We start from the raw sequence: 25,636 nt of genomic DNA on the forward strand, positions 1-25,636 counted from the left end.
ACAACTTCCAAGCCACATTTTGACAAGGATCGTTTGGATAGCACTGCAGATATGAGAACAATGAGTAAAATGAACGAGATAAAAAAAGAAAGAAGTGGACATATCTCGCATTTGGAAGAAGATATTACCACGACCAATCTTTGGTTGGATATATCAGAAACTGTGCGAAATGACACAACAACGTTGAAAATAATTGAAACAGATTCAGGAAAGAATTCAACAGGGTATGAAATTTATGTTTCTGCATCTAATGTGCCATTTGTTGCGACACCGATTGGTATAATGGTTATGACTATTAATGGTATCGGAATCGCCATATTCTGTAAAAATGGTAACTTGCGGCAGAATACATATTATTGTCTTGTTTTGGGTTTATCTGTAAACGACTTTATTTATGGATTTTTCACATTTCTGCATGGAATTCGTTTAATGTTTTTCTCTAATTCAATAGAATTATGTATTTTTGCAAATGTTCTTTCTTTCTCAAGTTTAATAATGTCGCTATATCAAAGCCTTTGTATCAGTCTACATCGACTTTTTGTTATTTCAGAAATCAAATTGAGTTTTAAACTGTTTGGAAACAAGCATAAATACCTTGTATACATTATCGGATGGGTAGGGATCGTGGCAATATTATCTTCTCTAGTCTCCCCATCTGAACATTTTGCTAGAACGTCGTGCAATTATAAAGATGTTTTTATAAATAATTTTTCCCTATTTCGCTGGGTCATGGCTTCACTTGGCCTTCTTCTTATGATTTTGACCCTCATGACCTACTTTCTAGCTTTTTACGTTTTACGGAAACGTTTTCTAAAAATATCACCAATAGTACCAGGACACATAAAACAACTGAAGAAAAAACGCTTTGTCGTTTCAATGAAATTGGTAGGTATCTTATTACTCGTGTCATTCGTATTTTCGGGTCCCTATACGATGTTCCTTGCCTTTGATAGCATAGAGAATAATACAAATTCTGACAAAACACTGATTATAGTATCATTTATCTTTGTAAACGGAAACTGTGTTTTGAATCCTCTCATTTATTTTTTCAAAATACACGAGATCAGAAATGCTCTTAAACAGTTGTTCTGCAGAAACTCTGAATGACACTGTACGATACTAAATAAGTCGCCAAAAGTTACCTCAATGTCGTATACTTATTCAAATGTCTCTCATTAATTCGTTCAAATAATGGTTCAAAAAACACAGCGAAATGACCGAGTATGCATCTTTCCCTCACAATTTTTCACTAGTAATCTTATCTGAGTGCGGGGTAAAATAATGTTTACGGTAATTATCTATGTTAATAAACCCGAATTCCTCCATCCTATCCCCATCACTACCACTTCCTCAACCAAAAGGTAACGCCATTTTTGATAACATTTATTTTTAAAAGTATTTGTGAGTTTGTGACTATAATTTATGTGTAGCTTTGTCATTGCATTTATTAATAAATTATTTGTTCTGTAAGTACCTTTTTCATTAATTTAAGAAGAAACATTCCAGTGGTCATTATGATTGAAAAATAAGAGTCTCTTTATTATACTCAAATATTTTTTATTTGATTTTGAGAAAAACATGCAGGATGAAGGTGGTTTAAAAATATTTATTATAATATCGATGTTTATACAGTGTCTTAAGCTTCCATAATGGACCTGGGGATACGTCATAACATGGATGTATCTCATGCTACATTAAGAGATCTAGGCCCTTTTAATGCTAATGGTTTATTTAATTTGATGCCGTTAATTACCCATTACAATGTCTCAAAAGCTTAATGACAGATGATACAAACAATTATTTTCTTCGCGGAGATTTAATATTATGTCAAATGTTTAGATAAGTGGATAATTATTAGCATTTTTCCGAAAAGTACCGGAAAATGAAACATACTTGGAAAATAAGATAACAAATATGGGGAAATCACACTTGTTGGTGTGTGAAGTTTCATTATATTTGATTTAGCAGAAATTATTTTCCTTCTTTTTAAAATCTCTATAGTTTGTACCCGCGGAGCACTAGCTCTTAACGGCAAAGTTAAGTCAAAACAAAGGGTCAAGAATTTCTAAAAAAAAAAAAAAAAAAAAAAAAAAATACTATCCCTGAACTTTTCACACAGTATAATCCAATGTACTTATTAATTTAAACCGTTTCTTTACATCCATCTTCGCTAGCCAAGGGTTTTAGGTCTGCAACGCTCCCCGTAAACCCTTGGCCGATATGCACTGTAAAACGCCGGTCACACATAGCGCCATCTGTAAATTCTTCAGAAAGAACGATAATTCTGGTTGAAGCAAACAGCCAATGAAATGATAGCTTTTATGTATGTTTCGGTAGAAAATTATACACAATATGGCGACTTCCATTAAAACAACTTTGGAATACAAAAATTTAAATTCTTTCCAACAAGAAGCGATATATGCTTTAACGGACAGACGTGGTGTGTTCATAGGAACAAAAACGGGTTTACACATGCGCTCGAATTTTCTAGAAAACTTCTCAAAAGTTTTAGGCCGTAAATTGAAAACAGTTTTTATGTTCTAATTCACCAGTTCAACCAAACATGAATTATTTATAAATTCAAAACTACACGGCATCGCCTGCGTCTGTGCAACAGACATTTATTACACATAAATGTTACAAATATTCTAAATATTCTTCTTTGAAACAACATTCTACAAAATAAAAAACGAAAATATTACATCATATCAGATATATACATTATAAAGTAGGGTGGGTGGGCGGGGAGCTGTTGCACTAAGCGCAGCGAAACCTCGAATAACCTCTAATTCTTACTACCTGGACACAGGTAAACTACCTGTTGCTTCATATCAATCGTTAAAATCCAATCAAATCTTAGATACTATAAATACTACCTAAACACGTAAACGAACAACACCACGTGTTTCCGATACCAATTATAAATATATTTTCATTGGTCCACAGTCGGCTACAACTCTCCAATGTTTTACAATGCATATCGGCCAAGGGTTTATGGGGAGCATTGCGGACCGAAAACCATTGGCTAGCGAAGATGGTCCTCATCTAATACAGTCTCTATCACTCTAATACCGTCTTTACTAATTGTATACAATTGCACAAATCGCTTGCGACATTTTTTTTTTATTCCTCAAACATTTGTAGAGTTTTTTCATGATTTTTTCTCTCTCCAAAATTGCATTGTTATCTGCTCCATGACGTTCTTAAAACGTCATCACTTTATTTATTTTAACTATGACTACCTACTAGTATCTTCTCAAGTTGATTTCTTTTCAACAAAGCAAAATATCAAGCCATAATTTAGAATATGAACCGATGTCAAAATTTTTAATTTGATTTTCCAGGTTGTTTTCGTCATTGCTCGATTTTACAGAGAATATGACTATGTACAGACATTATACATTCATTTATTGGTAGTAACTTACTACATTTTGACCTTCTCCGCAATCCGATTTTTGAATATTTAAAATCTTGATAAGTTTGGATTAAATCGTGATATTTTGAAAAATAAATGATACAAATCATTAATGGATTTATTGTTAAAATATTTCTACCAAATTTGGATAACATATGACGTCAAATAAAAGTTATGACAGTTGAAATTTGTTCTAATCTGTAAACCTTTACTGAGTGTGTGTGGTCCATATTTGTATAAATATTACTAATATTTTCCAAGTCTATTTTAGTTTCTATTTCTTAGAAAAAAAAACAATTCTAGGAATTATCCACTTTTCTAAACCTGTGCCATGATACTTAGTATCCTCCAAAGAAAAAAAATTGTTTGTGTCATCTGTCCTTAAAAGATTCTATATTTATAACAATGTACACAGCTATATTTGATAGATGATAGTCTGCTTTCTCTTTTTTCTCATGCATTTGGTATGTAGTTTTACATATTTGCAAAATGCTGGTGTAACAACTCTAATAAGAACTAAAGTACGCGAATTTGTATATTTGCGAGGTAGTAAAAACAAAATTTTAAACCCCCCCCAAAAAAAAAAAAAACGAAGGAAAAAATGTAGAAACACGGAGTGACTACATGTATATGTTATTTAACATACTAAATATATATACATTTCTCGTAATTGAATATTCTTTTATATCTGTACTACTAGAAAATTAATACTCTTTCATATATATTTTTAGGATTAAAAGTGAAACTTGGGTGTTAAGAATCGTTTTCTATGACATTTAAGCATTTAAAATTAATAAATTGCTAATTTCTATCAGACATACGAGTATTTTACTTAGTTACGTATATATTTCTACGAAGTACAAGTTTTTCAACTGCATGAGATATCGTTATATTTAAGGAGACGAACTCGAAGTTGAAAGAGTTTGTTTCGATTCAATCCTTTCAATTTATTCAATAAAATATGTTCAAAACAAAACATACGTTCTTGAAACTAATCTAGTTATACAAATACTGCAACTATATATATTTTTTAAAAAAAGACCATATCATTTTTCATTAAGAGTTGTTATTTTTGAAACAGATGTCCAATTTAGAAAAGAGCTCTGCACGATAAGATAACATGCTCTTCATCAGCTGTAACGAACATATCCAAGGCCTTTTATGTCATCTTGAATTTCCTTTTGTTAAATAGTTTGGCTATATCGTTAAGGAATAGATATTTAACAATGGGCATGTACATGTACAAAAAGGCATACCATACATATATTGTGGAATGATCAGAATGGCTCGGAGAAAAAGCCGTGAACATCTGCTCATCAGTGGGTTGCTCATTTTCTGTATTGCTCAAACGTTTGACACAAAGTGGAATGTCCTTAATATCAAGCATTACTTTTCACAGGTATAGACCATTTACTATAATTATGGCTTATCATCTTGATAATTGGGTTCTGTTAAGATTGTAATGACCAACCTTCATGTACATGTAGCAGTAGTCCGGGATTCCTCTGACCAAGTACGACAGTTCAAAGCGGAATACAGTCCCAGAAACGTTCTACTTTCCCATATTCCCTTTCGCTCACCGTTCGTTCACCGTTCGTCCAGCGTGCGTTCACCGTTCTCTCTCCGTACACAGTTTTGCGTTCACGGTTTGCTCTTCGTTCCGTTTACTTTGCGTTCACCAAGTGCGTTCAGCGTTCACTAATCGTTCAGTCTTTATTGTAATTTGGAACTCCAAAGTGAAAGGACATCTTTTTGATGGTAAGGATTTAGACGTTTTTTGAATTTAAAAACTATGATATCGTGTTTGAAGAATCATTATTTCATGGCAAAAATTATCTACGATATTTATAACTTAGCTGTTACTTTATTCATGAAATTTCTCTGGAAAATAAAGCACATAAGTTGTAATATTGTAAAACACATTTAGTACTTACATGTATGTAGAACGGTGCTAAAATATGGAATCTAAATAAGGACAATGTACAAATACTTTAAGCACGGCAACATTTTGTTCTTATGTAAAAGACGAAAAATCGTTAATGGATGGATAATAATCTATATATGCTAGGTCTTTTAATTTACCAACTCAGCAAATATACCAAAAAGATTTCAAGCACGTATTTTTAAAAATTACACAAACCATGCAAGAACTATTTCTGAGGAGAGTAATGAACAATACTGCAGATGTTCAATTAATTAAATATTTTAGAGTGAATTAATTAAATTGATAGGGTATCTTAAAAAAGACCACTTTTTCTAAAAGTACATGAAATACATCAGATATTTTTTTGTATTTTACATATAGTCTATAATTAGAGAGAGAAAATTCCTTCATACACCGTATCCAAATATACATTAGCCATTCGGTATAGGATTAAGACTCCCCCTTTTTTCTCCCGAAATCAATATTAAGTATTTTCATTATATTTTAATTAACATTTAATGTATATCGTAACACTAAACTTTCAGTCTTAAAACAAAAACCAAAAACAGTAATGAAACAAAAGTATTTCAAAATATACCTGTACTGACTGGTATTTTAAATTGGCAGGGAGTACATGAAAGTTTCAAATTTAATTTTAAACTTAATCCTTTCAAGTATACATGTATATTCCCATTGTACAATCTGAACTAAATGAAATATGTGTAATATACAATAAATAAGTAAATTTGGCAATTTTCATTATCTTTCTCTATTGCAGTGTTGACAATGTATGTTTATTTTATTTATTATTTTTATTTTACCAGATTTATATAGCGCTTTTTTCATGGACATGTTCAAAAGTGCTTTACAACAAACAAGATATAGCAATACAATACAGTGATACAAATCGAAATTAAAAACAATAACTCTACCTAAGAATAACATATACAAATGTGTATTCAAATGTGTATTCAAAAACCAGTCATAAAAAGCTAATAAGACTATAGGAATTAATTAAGCACAGATATAACATAAAATAAGATTAAAGCTGCTTAATACAAGTTTCGATGAGTTTGTAATAAAGAATTTATATTCCTTTAAAATAGAAAATTATAAGAACAAATAAAACTTAGGTTAAAAAGTTTGCATGAAAAACATAGTAGAAAGTTAAAACTTTAAAAAAGATAAATGCGCTGATGTGTAAATATCACATTATAGCATCACTTTCCACTCAATAACAATCCAATGTCTTATGATTGTTAATACCTCCAGTTACTAAACATAATAGGAGCGGAAAAGGTATGTTTTAAGCTGTCTTTTGAAAGCGTTAAGTGTCTGGGCGTTTCTAACTGACTCTGGCAGTGCGTTCCATAACCTTGGTGCAGCATGGCTAAAGCTACGGTTTCCAAATGTCACAGTTCTGGTACGTGGTACTACAAGTGTTAAAGAACTGCTAGAACGACGGTCTCTAGATGGTCGGTACACACACAATAAGTCTTTAATGTACTGTGGGCACTGTCCATGGAGAGCCTTGTAAGTGTATAGTAGGACCTTGTAATCGATCCGTTGACATATTGGTAGCCAATGAAGTTCCTTGAGCACTGGTGTTATATGGTCATGACAAGGAGTTTTTGTGATGATTCTGGCAGCTGTGTTCTGAACCCGTTGTAGTTTATTCATTGTCAATTTTGGAATACCGAAGAGCAACGACTTACAATAGTCAAGCTTTGATGTTACTAGACAATTAACTAATGTTTTTATGGCATCGGTTGTAAGGTATTTCCGTATGCGTCCGATGTTTCTCAGCTGGTGGTAGGCAGATCTACAGACAATGTTGACGTGTTTTTCCATGTCCATTTGTGGTGTGAAGTAAGAGCCAAGATTTCTGATGCTGTCATTTGAAGCTAAAATAGATGCCTCACCAACCATGATAGTCATATTTTCGACATGTTTGAGATTATTTTTGTAAGAAAACAACATCACTTCTGTTTTCTCAGCGTTCAGTTTTAGCATGTTTCCATTCATCCACATAATGATTCCCGTTAGACAGGACTCTACGCGGTTTATTGCTTCAGATTTGGACACAATGTCTATGGGTTTAAATGAAATGTGCAGTTGTGAATCATCAGCATAAAAGTGATGTACTAGACCATGGTTACCACAGATAGCACCTACTGGCTTGGTATACATTGTAAAGTATTTCGGCCCCAATACGGATCCCTGTGGAACACCAAAATTCATAATAACTGGATCGGATAGCTCTCCTTCAACACAAACAGTTTGTTGTCTACCTTTAAAGTACGCTGATATCCAGGAAAGGGCGTTATCTTTGATTCCGTAGAGGTTTTCCAAACGGCTCAGTAGTATGGTATGATCTACATGTATCGTATCAAATGCTGCTGACAGGTCAAGCAACACAAGAACAGTGACACAGTTGTTGTCTAGTGACTGAAGGATATCGTTATGCACTTTGAGTAAGGCTGTTTTGAAATAGTCTTTATTTAAATTGACTTAAGTGGGACTTAATAATCCCTATACATGTATACAGTATTTTATGTGTCATCATAACAGTGATTATAGAAAGTTTTATTTAAATTTATTTCTTTCTTAGATTGTGCAAACTTAGCTATTAGGATTAAATTATACTTGATTTTTTTAATTAGAAAATTGCATAGATTGTAACTGATAATCTTTAACAGAAAATAAATGGACACCTTCATATAAGATTTTTAACTTTGAAAATTCTAAAACAAAGCATAGATGTAAAGCATTGTGAAGTTTAAAAAAATGGTTTCAGTCACTATTTTGACATTAACAATTACATCAGGAGAATTTCTCTAAACAGGTCCAGTCCAAAGACTATTTCTACCTACGTAGCTATTAATAGCTACGTAGGTATTTAAACCTACCCAAAGTAGCTATTTTTACCTATTTTTTATATTATCTGCATTTTGTGACCAAAAGACCAAACGGCGCAACATGGCGAATACCATATATTTTGATACAATCACATTGATGATGAATACAACAAAATTTTGGTCAAAAAAATGATTACTACCTGAATCGGCAATTTTACATTACTTTCTGTGCAAAATTGATAATATACGAAGTAATCATTTTTTGGCCAAATTTTTGTCATATATCCGTCATCAGTCTGACTGTATCAAGGAATTATGTGCCCACCATGTTGCGCCTTTCATGCATTTGGCCATAAAATGCAGAAAATACAAAAAGTAGGTAAAAATAGCTACTTTGGGTAGGTTTTATAGCTATGTAGGTAGAAATAGTCTTTGGACTGGACCTGGTAAAGGCCCTGACCTAGATCTTGACAAATGCACAGATCTTGTGACTCCATATATGGCATATCACACAGGGTTTTTTGACAAGGGTTTCCAAAAATCAGTGTCTTCGTATATGGAATAGGACATAGGTTTCAGACACGGGTTTTCAGAATCCGCGATCGAGTCCATATATGGAAACTAGCACGGCTTTTTGATACGGATTTTGTTAAACCATGTGATCTAAATTAAATAGTGCAGCCAATACCCCGTGCCGTGTCCGTGCCTTGACCACTTTTTGGCAAGGCTTTCCATACATATTTTACATAGGAGCGGGAATGCTAAAAGCACGGGTTTTTGAAAACAATCATTTTTTTTCTAATCCGAATTTACTCCATTCCTTCATTTAAGGCAAATACATCTAAATATCACAGTTAATTATTTACGATCACTTTATCAACTAGAAGAAAGGTGTTCTGTGATTTTCAAAAAATACATTTACAATTTTATTAATAATTTAATTTTTCAACTTTATTTTTAAAAAGAATAACCTTAAGTCACCCTGACTTTTCAACTATAGACTATTAGTTGTGCAGGCGGTGTAGATTCAAGTTTGTACAAATCATGAGTCCTGAGGATAGGGCTAAGCCAAAATGGACGATCAAGGGTTTTCATAGGAATATTTAGGAAATTTTTTAATCTTCTCGAGAACATCAAAGCCATGGTTGGTCATATTTAAATGGAGGCATCCTCTGCTAGGTGGTGTAGATTCAAATTTATTCAAAATGTGACCCCCGTGGAGGGGTAGGACCACAATGGATGATCGAAATTTAACATTGGAATTTATATAAGGAATTTTTTTTATAAATCTCATTCATAAGAACACCAAAGCCATGGTTGGTCAAATTTACGAGAGGTGATCAAAAAGTTCGCAAACTATCTCTATATCTACAAAACCACAATTCAGATTAGAATGAAATTCGGTACACACATACATGTAGCCATACACAAGGTCTATAAATAGCATATGCTGAATAAAGTTTCTCTCCTTGTTTGTGACGTCACAATGTGAAAATGACGTCACTATTTTGGTCACTTGTGACTAAAAATGGTTGTCTCAGTCGAACTCGTTCAACAAACGACTGTACAATTTATTGTAATATCTTAGAAATCCCTCTACAGTATCATATAATAATTTGTACACAGTTTATTGAGATAAATGAGTTCCTATACATTTAATTAATGATTGAATTTATTCGTTTTAGTGAAGGAAGGCTGATGGTTAAAAATGATACTTGTCATCTTGCCCAGTGAAAGCAAGTTTGAAAAGATATGTATTTTTAATTAAGCAATTTGCTATCAAAGACCTCCAATTAGCACTTTGAAAAATAGTTCAATATTTGAACAATGATATATAAGTATTAAATACCTAAGATATCGTTTACTTTAGATTTTAAACATATTAGATATGATAAAAAGGATGCACCCATTCTCTATCCACCTTGAATAAAGGTCTCTCCTGAGACAGAAGATTTGTGTATTAATGGTCGCCATGCTTATTTTTGGAAAGGATGTTATTATCCACCCATTCTGTTGCCGAGATATGACCATTTCTGACAAATTAACTGTTCTTGTCATAAAAATTAACTCACATGGAAAGAAATATAAAACTCGGAAAAATCTTTTAACTTTTGTGACAGAACGCTACGGAGGGGGTCACGTGACCGCCAATATCACGTGATTCGCGCATGCGCAGAACGGTGGTTGATGTGCATTAAAATCGGGTAGGATTAATTTAAAATATAATCAACATTAAAACCAAATATTGTTTCTTATGTGGAAGTTATTCAATTAGTTTGCGAATTTTTTATCACCCCTCGTATGTGAAAGCATCCACAGGTAGTATGCATGTAGTTCAAGTTTGTTCAAATGATCCTTGGGGATAGGATTGAGTCACAGTAAAAGATGAAAGTTTAACATGCTAGGAGAATATAAGAACAATCTTCAGATATCTTCTTCTCGAGAGCACCAAAGACATGATTGTCCATATTTATGAGAAAGCATCCACAGGTAGTTTGTTCAAAATCTTGACCCCCTGCATAAGGTAGAGCCACAATGGATGATCAAAGATTAACATAGGAGTACTAGTATATAGGAACAATCTTCTTCTGAAGAACACTAAAGCCATGGCTTGTCATGTTATTTTAGAAGCATCCTCAGATAGTGTAGATTCAAGTTTGTTCAAATTGTATCCCATACCCCTTACCCCTTCTACCTTTTAGAGGTAGGTCAGGACCACTCATGCATTTAAGCTTTTTGATACTAAATGATTTGTGCTTTTCCTAGCCAGAGTACTCAGATTAGTGATTTGACCCCTTGGCCTTTTGTTAAATTAGTTTTCTTTTAAGTCAATCGAAATATTCCTATGTTTATTACCATGAGAGTTCAATAATGCTAGTGAAAAAAAATCACTAGCTAAAATTTGCTAATGTTCAAAAGAATTAATTTTCCCTGACGTAATATCTAAAGTAATATTTTTTATGTAGTTCTTCCCAAATTATTTTTTAGTCTTAGAAATCTGCTTTACCATTTACACAGAAAGTCCCACGAAATAGCCTATCCTCTTTAAAGAAAAGCACAGGGGCTAATACAACTAGATGCAATGGAGAACCTCTAGCCGAAAGGAGTTCAGATTACCCAGACTTTCGAATCATAGTCGTAGTTTTCAATCGACCCCATTCCTTGAAACGACTCCTGAATTCTCTGAATGAGGCAGAATATTTTGAAGACAAGGTTATTCTAGATGTGTGGATTGATAGATCTAAAAAGGATGGTTCGATTCATGATGGGACGTTTAGCACAGCCAGAAAATTTAAGTTTAAACATGGAGAATACAGGGTAAGAGTACAGTATTATTGATTTTGGATCTTATACTTCAAAACTAAGATTGATTGATTGATTGTAATAAATATGTTGTTTGACATCCCTCTTGAGAATTTTTCACCCATGTGGAGACACCACCACCTGCTGGTAGACAGCTACAAATTTTGTCCTATACTCGACAATTAAGTCCATTAAGCAGTGAGGGGTCTTTGTGCCAATACCTACTCCGACACAGGAGACTGTTTATATCGTCTCATCTGAAGGACCTGGCTTTACATTCCACAGTGCTATTCGAACCCTCAACATAAGGATCAACTCCTTACTTTGCGGCTCTAGAGCAGAAGCTTTAACCACTACATCCAGTAGTATACAATTATTTAATGTCTGAGCATACAATAGACCAGAATATTTTTCCCTCGGTGCAGGGAACAGCTCAGTGTGTTCTATTGCCCTCGGCCGCTGCAGGGAACAGCTCAGTGTGTTCTATTGCCCGAGGCCAGCGGCCGAGGGCAATAGAACACACTGAGCTGTTCCCTGCACCGAGGGAAAAATTTTCTGGTCTATTAACCGTTAAGGCATTAAATAATTGTTTTATTACCTAATTTTATTTTCCGTATTAAGTGTTCACAATATAATTGTATATTCAGTACAGAAGGTTCCCGTACCATATTGTAAATCTATACCTAGATATGGTTCATCTTTAATATTAATTAAAGATTGATTGAATAGACTATTGTTTACATTCCTCTCGCTCATATGGAGACGCCACCACTTGCCGATTGAGAGGGACCTTTTCCATGCCAGCAGTGCACCTACTGCGACGCGGGACCTCGGTTGATAGATCTCACCCAAAGGACAGGTCTCCACGTCCCACATTGTATTAATTAAAAATAACTCTCATTAAATAAAATATCCAACCATTGAAATCACACAATTTCTAAAACCAATGTCGAAAGATCGAATAAGATGATTGTTTACCATGTCTGTGCAGTGTTACAAACAACTAAATTTGAAACCCGGATCGTTTTTTTCCGAAATACGATTCCGGTCAATAGAACGTGCAGTCTATTGACCGGGCAATAGAATTCAGTGGCGTAGCGCCCTTTACGCAAAAACGCAAATGAATACACAGATTTTTCACCAAAAAATAAAAATAAAGAAAAAATTGACGTAAGTTCAATGAAAAATTAAAATAAAATAAGTTATATTAAAAGATATTTTAATCCAATATTACTAGTACCTGCTAATTAGATGAAAAGAATATATTCAGCTTCTATCTAAGATCTTTGATACAGAGTATACATGTACATAGTTTAGTTTTTTTTTTTTAGAATTTCGAGGAACAATTTCTTAATTGTGTCAATTCAAGCAAAAGCAAATAATAATCCAAACTACATGTACTCGTATGTTATTTACCAATTCCCCTAATGATCTCTTTAAACCAAAGGTACCTGCGTTGTATATGTACTTTACATGTTATATCAAAATAATTAATTTGTACCATGTAACAAATTGAGAATACTTGAGTATTCAAGTTTTTTGTGGTGATATACCTGTATATAGAAATCATTTTGCGCTTATCATTGGTTAAACAGGGTTAATTGAGAAATAAATTTTATAGCAATTACTATAACATTTTTCCAAGATGTCCCTGAAGTCCATAATAAATTCTCTTTCGTCAGTAAATTTCAAAATAGCTTTTTGTAATATGATTAAAAAGTTGCTAAACTAAAAGGAGAAAAAAGTTCGAAAAATTAGCCAACTTTACAAAAAAACGAAATGTTCTTGTGAAAAATTATTGTGAAAATATGAGTTATAGCAACCTCACAAAGTCAAAGTTTTGTGAGTTTGGAGTCCCACACATATTACAAGATTTTCACTGTTGAAATTTTATTGACTTATTTCATGAAAACAAGAAATGCTTTTAGAAAAAGGAAATTTGGGGAGTTGTAAGTATTGTCAAAACTCGGCAAGTTTTCGTTAATATTTAGTATATTAGAACTACAATAATTGAACTATTTTAAGGCAGTTTTCTAATGCAAAAAAACCCTTAAAATGCGTGAGGCTTCGCCCCCTGGGCCCCAACTAGGGCCCTGCCCTGGACCCGCTGGGGGCCTAAAGGCGGCCCCCAGAACCCTTGCCTTTCTGAATACAGTTAATAATTCGCTAGCTACGCCACTGTAGATCGCAGTCTATTGTACCAGTTAACGGTACTTATGCCCTTTGATATAGTTTATGTACACACACCTGAAGAGTCACTACATTCATCAGCGTATTCTTGTATTCTAAGACATTAAAAGTGCATTTTGAAAAAAAAGGCTCGTGTAAATTTTCAACATCGTATGTTTAAAAGTAATGCTAATTGCCATTATGCTCATTCTCTGAAGGCTTTATATGAATTAGTACTGTTGGTATTTTGAGCAACAATTTGGGTCAGAGAGGTAAATCTCAATAAACTTGATTAAATTATACAAACATCGTCAATTCATTAATTAATTAGACCTAACTGGTTTTTACAGTACTTGTTGGTATTTTTACGAGACGCATAATTTCTGATAATAACTTAATAATTACAGGACTTCCGATTATACACCTGTTCTCAATCTTTAGAATACTGTAAACTAACTTTTAATTCGTGTGCGAGAAATTTTCGCAAGGTTCGCGAGAGCCTCGCCTTCGCCATCGCGAATATTTTTCGCCGCGAACCGGTCCTTGATGTCTCTGTGTCAATATATCAAAAAAGGAATTGATCGCGAGAATTGATCGTCGCGAACGAGTTTACCCTTAGTTAATCGCGAAATAAAGTCGTCGCGAAAAAAAATTGGTTTACAGTAGTTTGAGTTGTCTCTCTTTGTTTTCGGTAAACTGCAGACAAGTACGTGGTGTGCCTAGCTATGTGTTTTATAAAACATGAATAAATGGAGGGCACATGGTTCATGTATATACATGTATGTAATGGTAAATGATAAAAATTTATACATAATAAAATTGTTTACATTGTTATAATTTAAGACATCTCTCTCTCTCTCTCTCTCTCTCTCTCTCTCTCTCTCTCTCTCTCTCTCTCTCACACACACACACACACATCGGGTTTTCGAACACATAATTTGTACGTAAATTAAACGTATTCAAAGTGTAAACAATCATTGATCTTAAATTTTACTTCTGATGATTTTAATTTTTACGGACATGTTCAATTCGTAAAAAATGTACGCGTAAAAAAATTTACATCCCCCTATTTTGACCAAAATTCGAAAACAAAATTGCAGCAGTAAAAATTACCCGTTATACGGTATATCTCTTTCTTATGAAATTGACAGCCACACCTAATTGTTAATCCAGTGTACTAACAGTAAAACATGGTTTTAGCGAATATGCTTTAAAGGTGTATAGACACGAAAATAAATTTAAAATCTTATTTCATCTAAAAGTTATTGCATGAAACTTCAAAATTTTCGAATGGGTTTGATTGACACATTTTAAAAATATTTTGTGTTACATGCTATTAAAATATACGAGTCGTGATATTATACAAAAAATATTAATTCAAATCTGTATCCATGGTGGTTAGACTAGAAAGTTTTACTGTACTAGGAATGAACAATTTTTATTTATTATACACATGACTGAATCATTATACTATATTTTAAGGTACACAACCACACTAAGCATGTCGGTATATACGGTCAATGGATTGGAACCTGGAACCCCGCCCTTGATTCTGAAGAAATCGCTGTCATTCTGGAGGATGATCTTACGGTGTCCAAACATTTCTACCGCTGGCTCAAGAATGTCCATCAGAAGTATGACAGCATGGACAACCTGGCTGGATATGCTTTACTGGGTCGCAGCATGAAGCATGGCGGAGCCGCCGAGAATCTTAGGGGACCAGACGAAGATGTCTGCTTCCTGTACCCAATTTTAGGTTTGTTTTGAAACTTCCACAGATCGAGTTCTTCAACATGTTCAAATGATCTGTTTAATTTGGGGTTGGGACGTGGAGACCGGTCCTTCGGATGAGACCGTATAAACTTAAGTGCCGTGTCACAGTAGGTGCTGGCTTGAAAAAGATCCCTAGCTCCCTGCTCAATGGCCCTAAGTGCCGAGTAAAGGACAAAATTTGCATCTCTTCACCGGCAAGTGGAAGAGTCTCCATATGAGTGAAAAATTCTCGAGAGGAACCTTAAACAATATAAAATTGATCAATAAATAATTTAAGGGGGGCATTAAATACAATGTCTTTGATTGTAATTTTTCAGGACAAAGGCTATGCTTTCAACTGCAGAATTTTATCTTAAAAATAATACAAAGAACAAAATACGGTATTATTAATAATTCGCCGCTAATAATACGATATTTTAATCATCTTTGTATCATTGTTTGATGTTATGCATTGAAGTAAGGAAGATGCGAAGTAAATTCTACAGGTACAAAAATGACGTAATTTTTAACTGTGACGTCACTGATACGCGCTAAACATCGAATGGTGGTGCAAAATCGTTAAAATATGCTAAAAAAATCTGTAATCTTTGCTGAAATTAGACCCTTTCACATGCAACAACCACTTTTGTATTCCGCATATAAGTTCATCATTACATATCTTAGTTACACTATTATAATAGTGTTGGTTGTCACCTGTGATCAATATGAATTTTACAAAAGTTAGCATATGGACGAAGATATTCTACCGACGCAATGTTCCTGATTCGATGCTAATGACGTTTAATTTACACAGAATGAGATTTTTTTATTTTAAGTCCCATCACTGGACATAGTAAACTATAAATACCTATAAATATTAATAAAATATTTTGAAAACAACGAATAAATTGTAGTTAAAGATGCCGCTTGTGCTTATGCTGTTTGTACATCGTATGCACTTGTAAGTTCGTATACTAGTGTCCGTCGGCTGTACATGTATTATTGAACAACAGTATTAAAATATCCCATAGGCCTCAATTCAAGCCACAAAAAAGCACAATAATATTTTTATGCCCCGCCATGAATATGGCCGGGGCATATAGTGTTTTTCATGTCCGTCTTCCAACCTTACGTCCTGTCCTTCCGTCCTTCCGTCACACTTTGCGTTTAGCTCTGTTCAAAGCTAAGTTTCAAAGAAACTATCCAAGATATTTTCATCAAACTTCATATGCTGATAGATATTGATTAGCCTTGCATCTGCATCAACATTTTTTTACCTTGACCTTTCCTTTGACCTTGACATCACTTTTCTTAGATTAGTGTTTAGCTCAGTTTTAAACATACCATTCAAGATGATGTTATCAAACTTCACATGTTGATACAAACTTCCACGGATGATGCACCTAGGGATGAACACTACCAAACAAAACTTTTGAATCAAAACATTTAACTGATAAGTCATTTTCAGTATTATCAAGTATTATTTTACATGTGTTATTAAAAAAAAATTGTGGAAGGCATATATAAATGATAAGAACTCATTAAACTCGAATTTGGGGGGGGGGGTCATTTAAATTTTTAGTATTTCGATTTTTTTTTTCATCTGTACATATTTTTTCACTAGATCTGATACAGAAATTTTTCTCAATTTATTTTAGAGAAATAGCTTAAAAATATTTAGAGCGTATAATCACTGCAATAAAATGAAAGCAAATATCAAAAAGAAAATACAGTTTATTTCTTTTTCTCCACGTTCCTCTGTTAGACTTTTAATAATTCTCATCAACTAAAGCGGAGACACCTTCGTGGATGATTACATTGTAAGTATATAATAATGCTAATAAATAAATAAAAAAAAAAGCAAAAACAAAACAACAATGACGTATTAATGAATCAACAACTTAATTTCTTAAATTTATATTTAAAATAAACTGTGTCCTAGCGAGTAAGTCAGGATTTTCAGATTGCGCTTACTAACGTATGACGTCGCGTCAAAATTCTTCGTAAAATCTCGACGTTCTGCTGTAAAAGGTACAGTATTGAGCGTTATTTTTCCAATGCATACTTTTGAGTCAGGTATATAAATTATATATTATTTAATTCTAAAAATTCTAAGCTCTTTAAAATGTTTTGAACGGAACAGGTTTGAATTGACATCCGGCATTTTTTGGTCAATACCGTACTTTGTTCTTTGAAAACAAAGTTGACATATTTTACGCTTAAATAAAGACAGATTGTAGGCTTAGTATCTTTGAAAATCTTAATTAAGAATAATACGAGGGCTGTTCAATAAATAATGTCTCTCAATATTGAATCATTATTTAATTGATTACTGTTTATGTGAACACTTTTCATCACAATAATCATACATGTAGTTTCATTATGAGAAGCTTGAAATCAAGGGCTATTCGAGACACTGCATTAAAAATGAATGGAAAAGAATAAGTAAACGAGTGAAATGAAACGCTTCATTAAACGCGGTGAAACTCGTTAATAATCCCAAAGAGATTTATGAAATGTACAACAACCAATTTCTGTGTTATGGACACATGAAAAGGCGGACTTCAATGAACAAAAATTATATAATGCACATCAAAAAGGGGGACCGTCCTTGGCGACAAGAACTTACAACAACCAATGTAATGTTTGCCAAAATTCAACAAATTATCACTGATTGTGTTTGATTGACTTTACGACACATAGCAAAATTGATAGGCATAATTTTGGGGAAGTTTACACTGTTTTGAAGAAACATTTGACAGTAAAAAAGCTAAGTACTGAATGGTCACCCTATGTTTGAAAAATGAATGAAAATGACAGTGTGTAAGAATAACAGTATTAACTACATAATTATTTTTAAATATAAAAAATTGTAGTTTTCCACGTTTGCCTGAAAGTCAAATGGATAATGAAACTTGCGTCCATTGCTTTCAACCCTCAAAACAAATATACAATACGGTGCACTCGTCAAAAACAGCCAAGGTCTGAAAATAGCAAAGAATTGCAAAAGCACAAAAAACATTTTTATATGCCTTTTTTTTTTTTAAATTTTAGTGGTCTTGTCGATCAATTTTATATTCTGGGAAGCAGTTCAATTTCTGGAGATGTGTAGAAAGCAAATTTTGTAAACACAAAATCGAAAGATTTATGAGAGGATGCAACCAGAATCAGTTATCAACTACATTAAATTTCTTCACGACAGCGTTCGAACCCAAATGCAATGAAGAGTAAAGTTGATGAGTTTTCGGGATAAACAGATAGTTAATGTTTTATCATCCCAACAATTTTCGCCAGATCTGTCACCCTTTGACTTGTTTCATTTTCCAAACGTGAAAACAAAAACACCAATCAGAAAGAGGAAAAAGTTCAGGATCTGCCATATTCCAGTATACGAAGGGACACACTCAAAAGTGTACTCTAAAAACAATCAGAAATTCGATAAAAATGTTACGTAAGTCCTGCTATTTTTTGTCAGCGCAACTCCTTATAAACCGCTGCACAGAATTTGTTTAAACTTTGCAGATATTTAGGACACAATGTGTAGATGTGCAGATTACCAGTAAATTCTTATTCCTTTATTTTTTCCAGGAATTTTGGCACTTCGAGTTTTTGGGGAGCGTGGGATATGTGAGCTTGCTCACTTTTTCTACGTTGCTTTGACTATTTTACAGGAACCTGGGGTTACTCCCCTCACCGTAAGAACTGGTTTTACTTTGTGGAGTGGTACAGGAAAAAGTCCACAGACCCCTCATTCCAGCCCTTAATCCCAGGGATACGACCCACTCATTGGTGGAAAGTGTCCGTCCAGAGAGGTAGGGTGTACTGTAAAATACGCTTATAACGAATATTTCTAAAAATAGCAGAGGTGGAATCAGGTGCCATGAAGGAGTTAGTCTTCCGTTTTTCATAAATATGAACATGAAAAGTTCCAAATTTATAAACTTAAGGTAAAACAGAATGAATTTGAAGCTTAAAATCCATTAGAGCATAATGCTTGGAGCAAAGCCAACAGGAATAGTAGGATCATGCTCTGGGGCCATAAAACTTAGAAGAGATCACTTTTGATATCAGTCTTAATTTTTCCAATAGGAATTAATAGTGGAAAAGTGAGATTGAGATCAAAAAATGATCTTGTTTAATTTTTTGCCCCAGGGCAGGTTCTATGTAAGAGTACGTTGTAAGTCTCCCATCTTTCATGAATATTAAAATGAAAACTTCACAATTTTTAAAGGTACGACAGATGAAATGTGGAGTATGTGGCATATTTACCACGCATGGAACAACAAGTTATGGACATTGTACCCAAATCTGAGAAATTCCGAGGGCCTGACTGTTAACTGGAAGGAAGCCGGACTACACTTTAATCAAAAACAGACCGCAGACGACAAAACAGCAGATCCAATCCTACAGGAGTGGATACCAGAATATGATTTTCTACCAAGGACACCAGCTAAACTGGATGTAAATGGCAAAATATTGCATGTCAAAGTACAGTAGATTTTTTTTAAAAAAAAAAGTATCTCTGGAATAAAGATAATTCAAATATTGTTTTTCTTTTCTGAAATTAAAAGTAAAAAGTAAGGAATGAGAATAAGTCATGCATGTGCATTTGTCAAATAAGTCTTAAAATTGCAGACTTTGGTGGTACTATGATGCAAAAAAGTTGTAATATTGCACTGGGAACCTATGCAATGAATCATGTGTATATGTAAGGAAACCAGTATAATATATTTAAAGCTTTTTCTTCCTCTATTGATCTTTGTGCCTGGTCCTTACATGTATGCCTTCTCTAAGGTCTATATTTCTAGAGATTGACCTTGTCAAAAGACTGCAGTTATATATATCTTTAACTTAGATATTTATGATCACAGAATTTTTCTCATTCACTCGTGGTTTCTTAGTATTTGAGATACATTGATATATGTCTATACAATTAAACCTTGTTTTTGTATCTCAAAAACTGATTCTTGGAATACCAAGAATATGTTGAAATATTTTCAAAGTCTTTATCACTTTTTCTTACCTCTTTCTTCATTTTAATAGTGTTACTTTGAAGTTTTGGATACCTTGAATTTAGTCTCGGTCTCATTTTCTAGAAAAGAATGTTGGACTGTTTTTTGTGCATCTTGCATAGCAAATATTGTATTTTGAAGAAATACATGTATGAATATCTTAATCAACATATACAAATATATTTTAATTGTAATTGTAAATCTTTGTTTATTTTTAAAATATTATGAGATTGAAGTTGTGCAATTTTAAATGAAATTATATATATACAAATATATTTTTCTTGTCATGTTTTTAAAAGTGTTTTATCCACATTCCAGAAAAGTTTTGTTTTATTATAGTTAGTTATACAAGGAGAAAAATGTACTGTTTAGACTTTAGTATCATTTTGCATGTTTGTCACTTTTTAAAAAAAAAATGCACAATGCTTTAACAAAACAATATACATTTGATACACAACTCAAGGCAATATTTCTGTGAGGTCCAAAGTAAAGCCGGATATTAATCAAACTATTGAAAGAACTGAAAGCCGGGCTTTAATTGCTCGAGTATATTGCCTGATCTGTAATTAGTATACTTTTAATTTTTTTTTCCTTTTGACCATTGGTTTTTAACAGGTAGAGTTTGTATGATTTAGATGTTAAACAATATAGCATATGCCAGTAATTAAAATTAACAGTCAAGACCCCAAGATATGTAATGATTTTAAAATTTAATAAATAATATTTCCAAGAAATTCTCGCATTTTTCCATCATTTAAAAATTTAGTACTGGAATAGTTAAAATAATGCACATGTGTATTTTATAGACATTCTTTTAGTTTCGAACAAACAGTACTTTAATCCCAACAAGATGTAGAGACACTGATACGTGTACATTTTCAAGCGATTTCACGCATGTTTATTCTTAAAATTCCAATTCACTATACTATTAATTTGCTAAAAATCAAAACAGAATATAACCACGGACATAACATCGACGAAAACGATATGAAACATGAAACTCTTCAACAATTGCAACTTTTCGAAAAGCCCGCGCCATTGAAAGTAGTTCGCTTACATTATGCATTCAGCAGCGTATGTGCATTCTACTGACAGCAAAAAAACACTTGGGAAATACTAGAAAATGACTTGCGTATAAACAATTACACATGTAGATACATCGGACCTGCTCTAAACAAGTTTCAGCAATGAGTTATCGTTCATAACATTGAACCATAGCGGCAGTTGAAAGTCCTACATATAGTCATATAGGGGTTAAAATCTTGCCCTTTACCCGGCACTCGGGTCCATTGAGTAGTAGGGAATTTTTATCCTGTCAATTTTTACGGGAAAGAACTTTTATGGTCTTTTCCAGAAGAAAAGCTATGGTTAAATATATCACAGATAGTAATTTCGCAGTAGGAGGTTAAAACAGGGAATTAACAGTACCTGTTGTATAATTGTATTAACTACATGTAAGCTTAGTATATTTGAGACACAAACATAAGAATTTGTATCTTTTTTACAAAACAACTGTATAATCAAATAGTAAAATTATATTATCTTTATGAAAACAACGTATTCTACACGGAATTATATTTATAGATCAGCAAAAAAGCAGCTGCAGAAAGTTAACATCCAAAAAATAAAAAGAAATGAAATATCAGATAATAATCATATGGTTCTTAAGGACGTTCGATCCTGGGCTTTTGAGTGGATTTTGGTCATGTCCTTTATTTATAAAATTCTGCATCATTTTTAGTTCTAACATTAAATCTGAATACTACAATGCAAATTGAACTATATTCAATGAAAAACCCGCGATTTAATTCCATTCAAGTAGAATTAAACGAGGGACTATATTTTGTGGCGGAGGTTTTTTTAGACGAAAATGATTAGTTCTCCCTTTTGTACTATAAAAGTACTGTTTACTAGTATTTTGGATTCCTATTTTTCCATGCTGGTTGCACACATAGCTGTTTTTTGCAGTGAAATGTGTTATGCTGGTTCTGAAATATATATTAAATTATGTCTTATGAATTTTATCAACAAAGTGTGACAAATATAGTAAATGTATTCTAAATATTCGGGGAAAAATTGAGTCATTTTTTACGTAAAATTGACAATCTTTTAGTAATATCTGAAAATTAACATCACATACCCCCACTTTTGATGCTCTTTTCTAAATATTTAAGATAACTTTGACCTATTTGCTTAAATTCAAAAAAAGTTTACAATTAAAAATAATTTTTTTGCTTATTAAATTTTCAGTGCCAGAAAAATCAAATTTTATTAGTGCAGAAAGGTCAATTATTGATTATGCGAAGCAATATGAAACTTTTTCTCAATTACAATTTTAAAGTGTCTTTATTTAAACAGACTTAGCATTCATCTTGTTTCGTGCTTTAATTGGATAAAAATATTGCAGGGAAAATGTCGAAGATTTATTTTTTAATATACACACAAATTTCAGTGCAAAAAGGTCATTTTAAATGTACTGTATAGCCAAAAGAAGCATATTGACCCTCGTTTGTTGATTTGAATTTTAATTAAGCTATGTATGTAGAAACTAAAAATATACTTGGCAAAAAAAGTTTAAGACTCTAAATATCAGGATCGAACGTCGTTAAATTAATATAACACAAATATATGGATTACAGTGTAAGAAAATACTTTTTGTAATTCTCTTGCAATTTACTCATGAAATATACAATTTTCTTTCTTAATTTTTTAGATTCATACATGTTGCTAGGCGTGTAGGATTGACGTATATCGCCTGTCCTCAGTTTTGATTATAATGATAATGATTATAACGGTCTAACTAAGAAATTAATGTTTGAAATATATCTACTGAGTAAACTTATAAAAGATATTAAGTGAGTCTTGATAGGACGACCTTCCGGTACATGTATATGTTTTTAGAGAAATAGGAAAAATGAATTCTTTAAAATATTTCTTATCAATATGTGTCAACAACTTTTGATCAGATTTTTATCTTAACCTATATTTAAAAAATTCTGCATAATGTTTTTTTTTTTTAATTCTAACAATAAATTTGGATTCTGCAATGCCAATTTAACTATATTCAGTTAAAACTACATGATTATGCCCTGTTCACACGGAGAGTTTAATTCGAATTAAACGTAAAGTTACTGCGAATTAGCTTCGCTTAGCGTTCACACGGAGAATTTAATGCGAATTAGTTTAATTCGAATTAATTTACTGCGCATTAAATTACTTCGCATTAGCTCCGTGTGAACGCTAAGCGAAGCTAATTCGAATTAAATTTTGACGCATGCGTAAGGCCAGAATTAAGTCACAGGACACGTATTGGTGGTTATATATAGGTAATTGTGCTATATTTGGTTCAAAAATTGAGGGAAAGTACGTTAATCACTAAAATCAATGAATACCTGTAGCCACTACATGATGTATCAAAGGATGGCTTTGCATACATGACGTGATTTACAAATGACGTCATAATAGACTTACTGACGCCTGACTGTTGAAGAAAAAAATTAATTCGCATTAGTTTACTTCGCATTGGCTGTCGTGTGAACGCAATTTAATTCGCATTAATTTGATTCGCATTAGTTTACTTCACATTAATTTACTGCGAATTAAACTCGTCGTGTGAACAGGGCATTAAATTCCATACCAAAAGCATTTTTTGGCGGAAGATATTTTAGAAGAAAATGATCGGGATTTTTTTTCGAAGTAATTTAAGTACCGGTTTATTATTTTGGATACCTATTTTTACATGCAGCCTGCTCACAGAATTAGTTTGTGCAGTGGACTGTTTTATACTGGTACTAAATTATCTATTAAATAAACTGTCATGAATTCTCATATCATATTTGAAAACATATAGCAAATCTATTGTGAAAATGAAGAAAAAATAACCCTAGTTTAAGCTTGCAATTAGCACTTTTTTTTATTAATATCTAAATATACATGTATAATATATTAACATCACAGTCCCCCACTTTTAATTTTCTTTTCTGAATATATACAATATTTTTAACCATTCGTCTTAGATTCAGTAAAGTGTCATTACTTTCAAATGATTTTTTTTTTTGCTTGTTTAATTTTTAATGGCAGAAAAATGAAAATGTTTGAGTGCAGAATGGTCAAATAATTGTTCAATGCGGAGTACTAGTAATTTGACATTTTTTTCCGCTCACAAAATTTAAATGTGTTTATTCAAGATGAAATAAGTTTGTTTTTTGCTCCCATAAGTTATTTGAATAAAAGATATTGGAGGAAAAACCTTAAAAATTTGTTTATGTGTACGACGTATTTACAGTGCAAAAAGCTAAATGCTCTGTAGCGAGAAAAGATTCGCATTTACTCTCATTTTTTGTTTTGATTTGAAAAAGCTGTGGTATAAATTCTAAAAATATACCTGATAAAAAAATTTTCATTACTTTTGATGGCAGGATTTAACCTTTTTTGTTATAATATTCATATGTTCAAATTAATATTATAAGACTCATAATTTTGAAAAGGAAAATTACACTTACAGTTTAACAGTTTTACAGTTCACCTTAACTTAGGTAATATACATTTTCATTTCAAGAATTCTTCGCACCGATAATTTAATTAAGCCTTCTGAAATTCAATAAAAAGCCTTAAGGCTTTCATTACCTACTTTTAATTAAATGAACTCATGATATTACTAATGTATTGTTATTAACATTTATTTCCAATTCGAGTTGAAATTGAAACGAAAAATAGTAGGTGCATGAGGATGAATCGGGAAAAGCATATCAACTCGGTTCTTAAACAAGTGAAGTTATTGAAGATTTGAAGTGCATGCACACATCATCATTCTTATGTAAGGCTTGAATCGGTAAGAATTTTAAAGGTACAAATCTAATTAATTGTATGATTGAGTTTAAAACATTATCCATATTTCTGATGTGCGTTTTCTAACCTGTTCTGCTACGATTTCTTTGATGAAAAATATAAAAATATAAATGTTTTCCTTTAAAACCATTTTATTTCATCAGCATGACATCTTTTTCTGTTAATATTGTAATCTAACTAATTTTGATACATTTTCATACATTATTTGTTTTGTTATAATGACCAAAATCAATACTGCCCTTAATTGACGTGAATGCACAATCACTGCATTCTTAATACTTCTCCAATACTTATGCATGGGCGAAGGGGGTCCCCGTGCTTCAAATTCTTCACAGGGGGTTGCCAAGGTGAACAG

At 32.6% G+C, this 25,636-nt stretch overlaps 1 protein-coding gene across 1 annotated transcript; it reads left to right on the forward strand.

Annotated features, from left to right (window-relative positions):
- Positions 1-10,803: 10,803 nt before the first annotated feature.
- On the forward strand, positions 10,804-19,918 carry LOC134278657 (uncharacterized). Its single transcript, XM_062760954.1, has 5 exons — positions 10,804-10,842; positions 11,216-11,515; positions 15,152-15,425; positions 19,093-19,233; positions 19,653-19,918. Exons 1-5 carry the CDS (start codon positions 10,804-10,806, stop codon positions 19,916-19,918), a joined length of 1,020 nt encoding a protein of 339 aa, XP_062616938.1.
- Positions 19,919-25,636: the final 5,718 nt, after the last annotated feature.

The sequence above is a fragment of the Saccostrea cucullata genome, unplaced genomic scaffold (genome assembly GCF_032062105.1).
Source record: "Saccostrea cucullata isolate Sc308-1 unplaced genomic scaffold, CSIRO_AGI_Scuc_v1 ctg664, whole genome shotgun sequence".
Taxonomy (NCBI): Eukaryota; Metazoa; Mollusca; class Bivalvia; order Ostreida; family Ostreidae; genus Saccostrea; species Saccostrea cuccullata.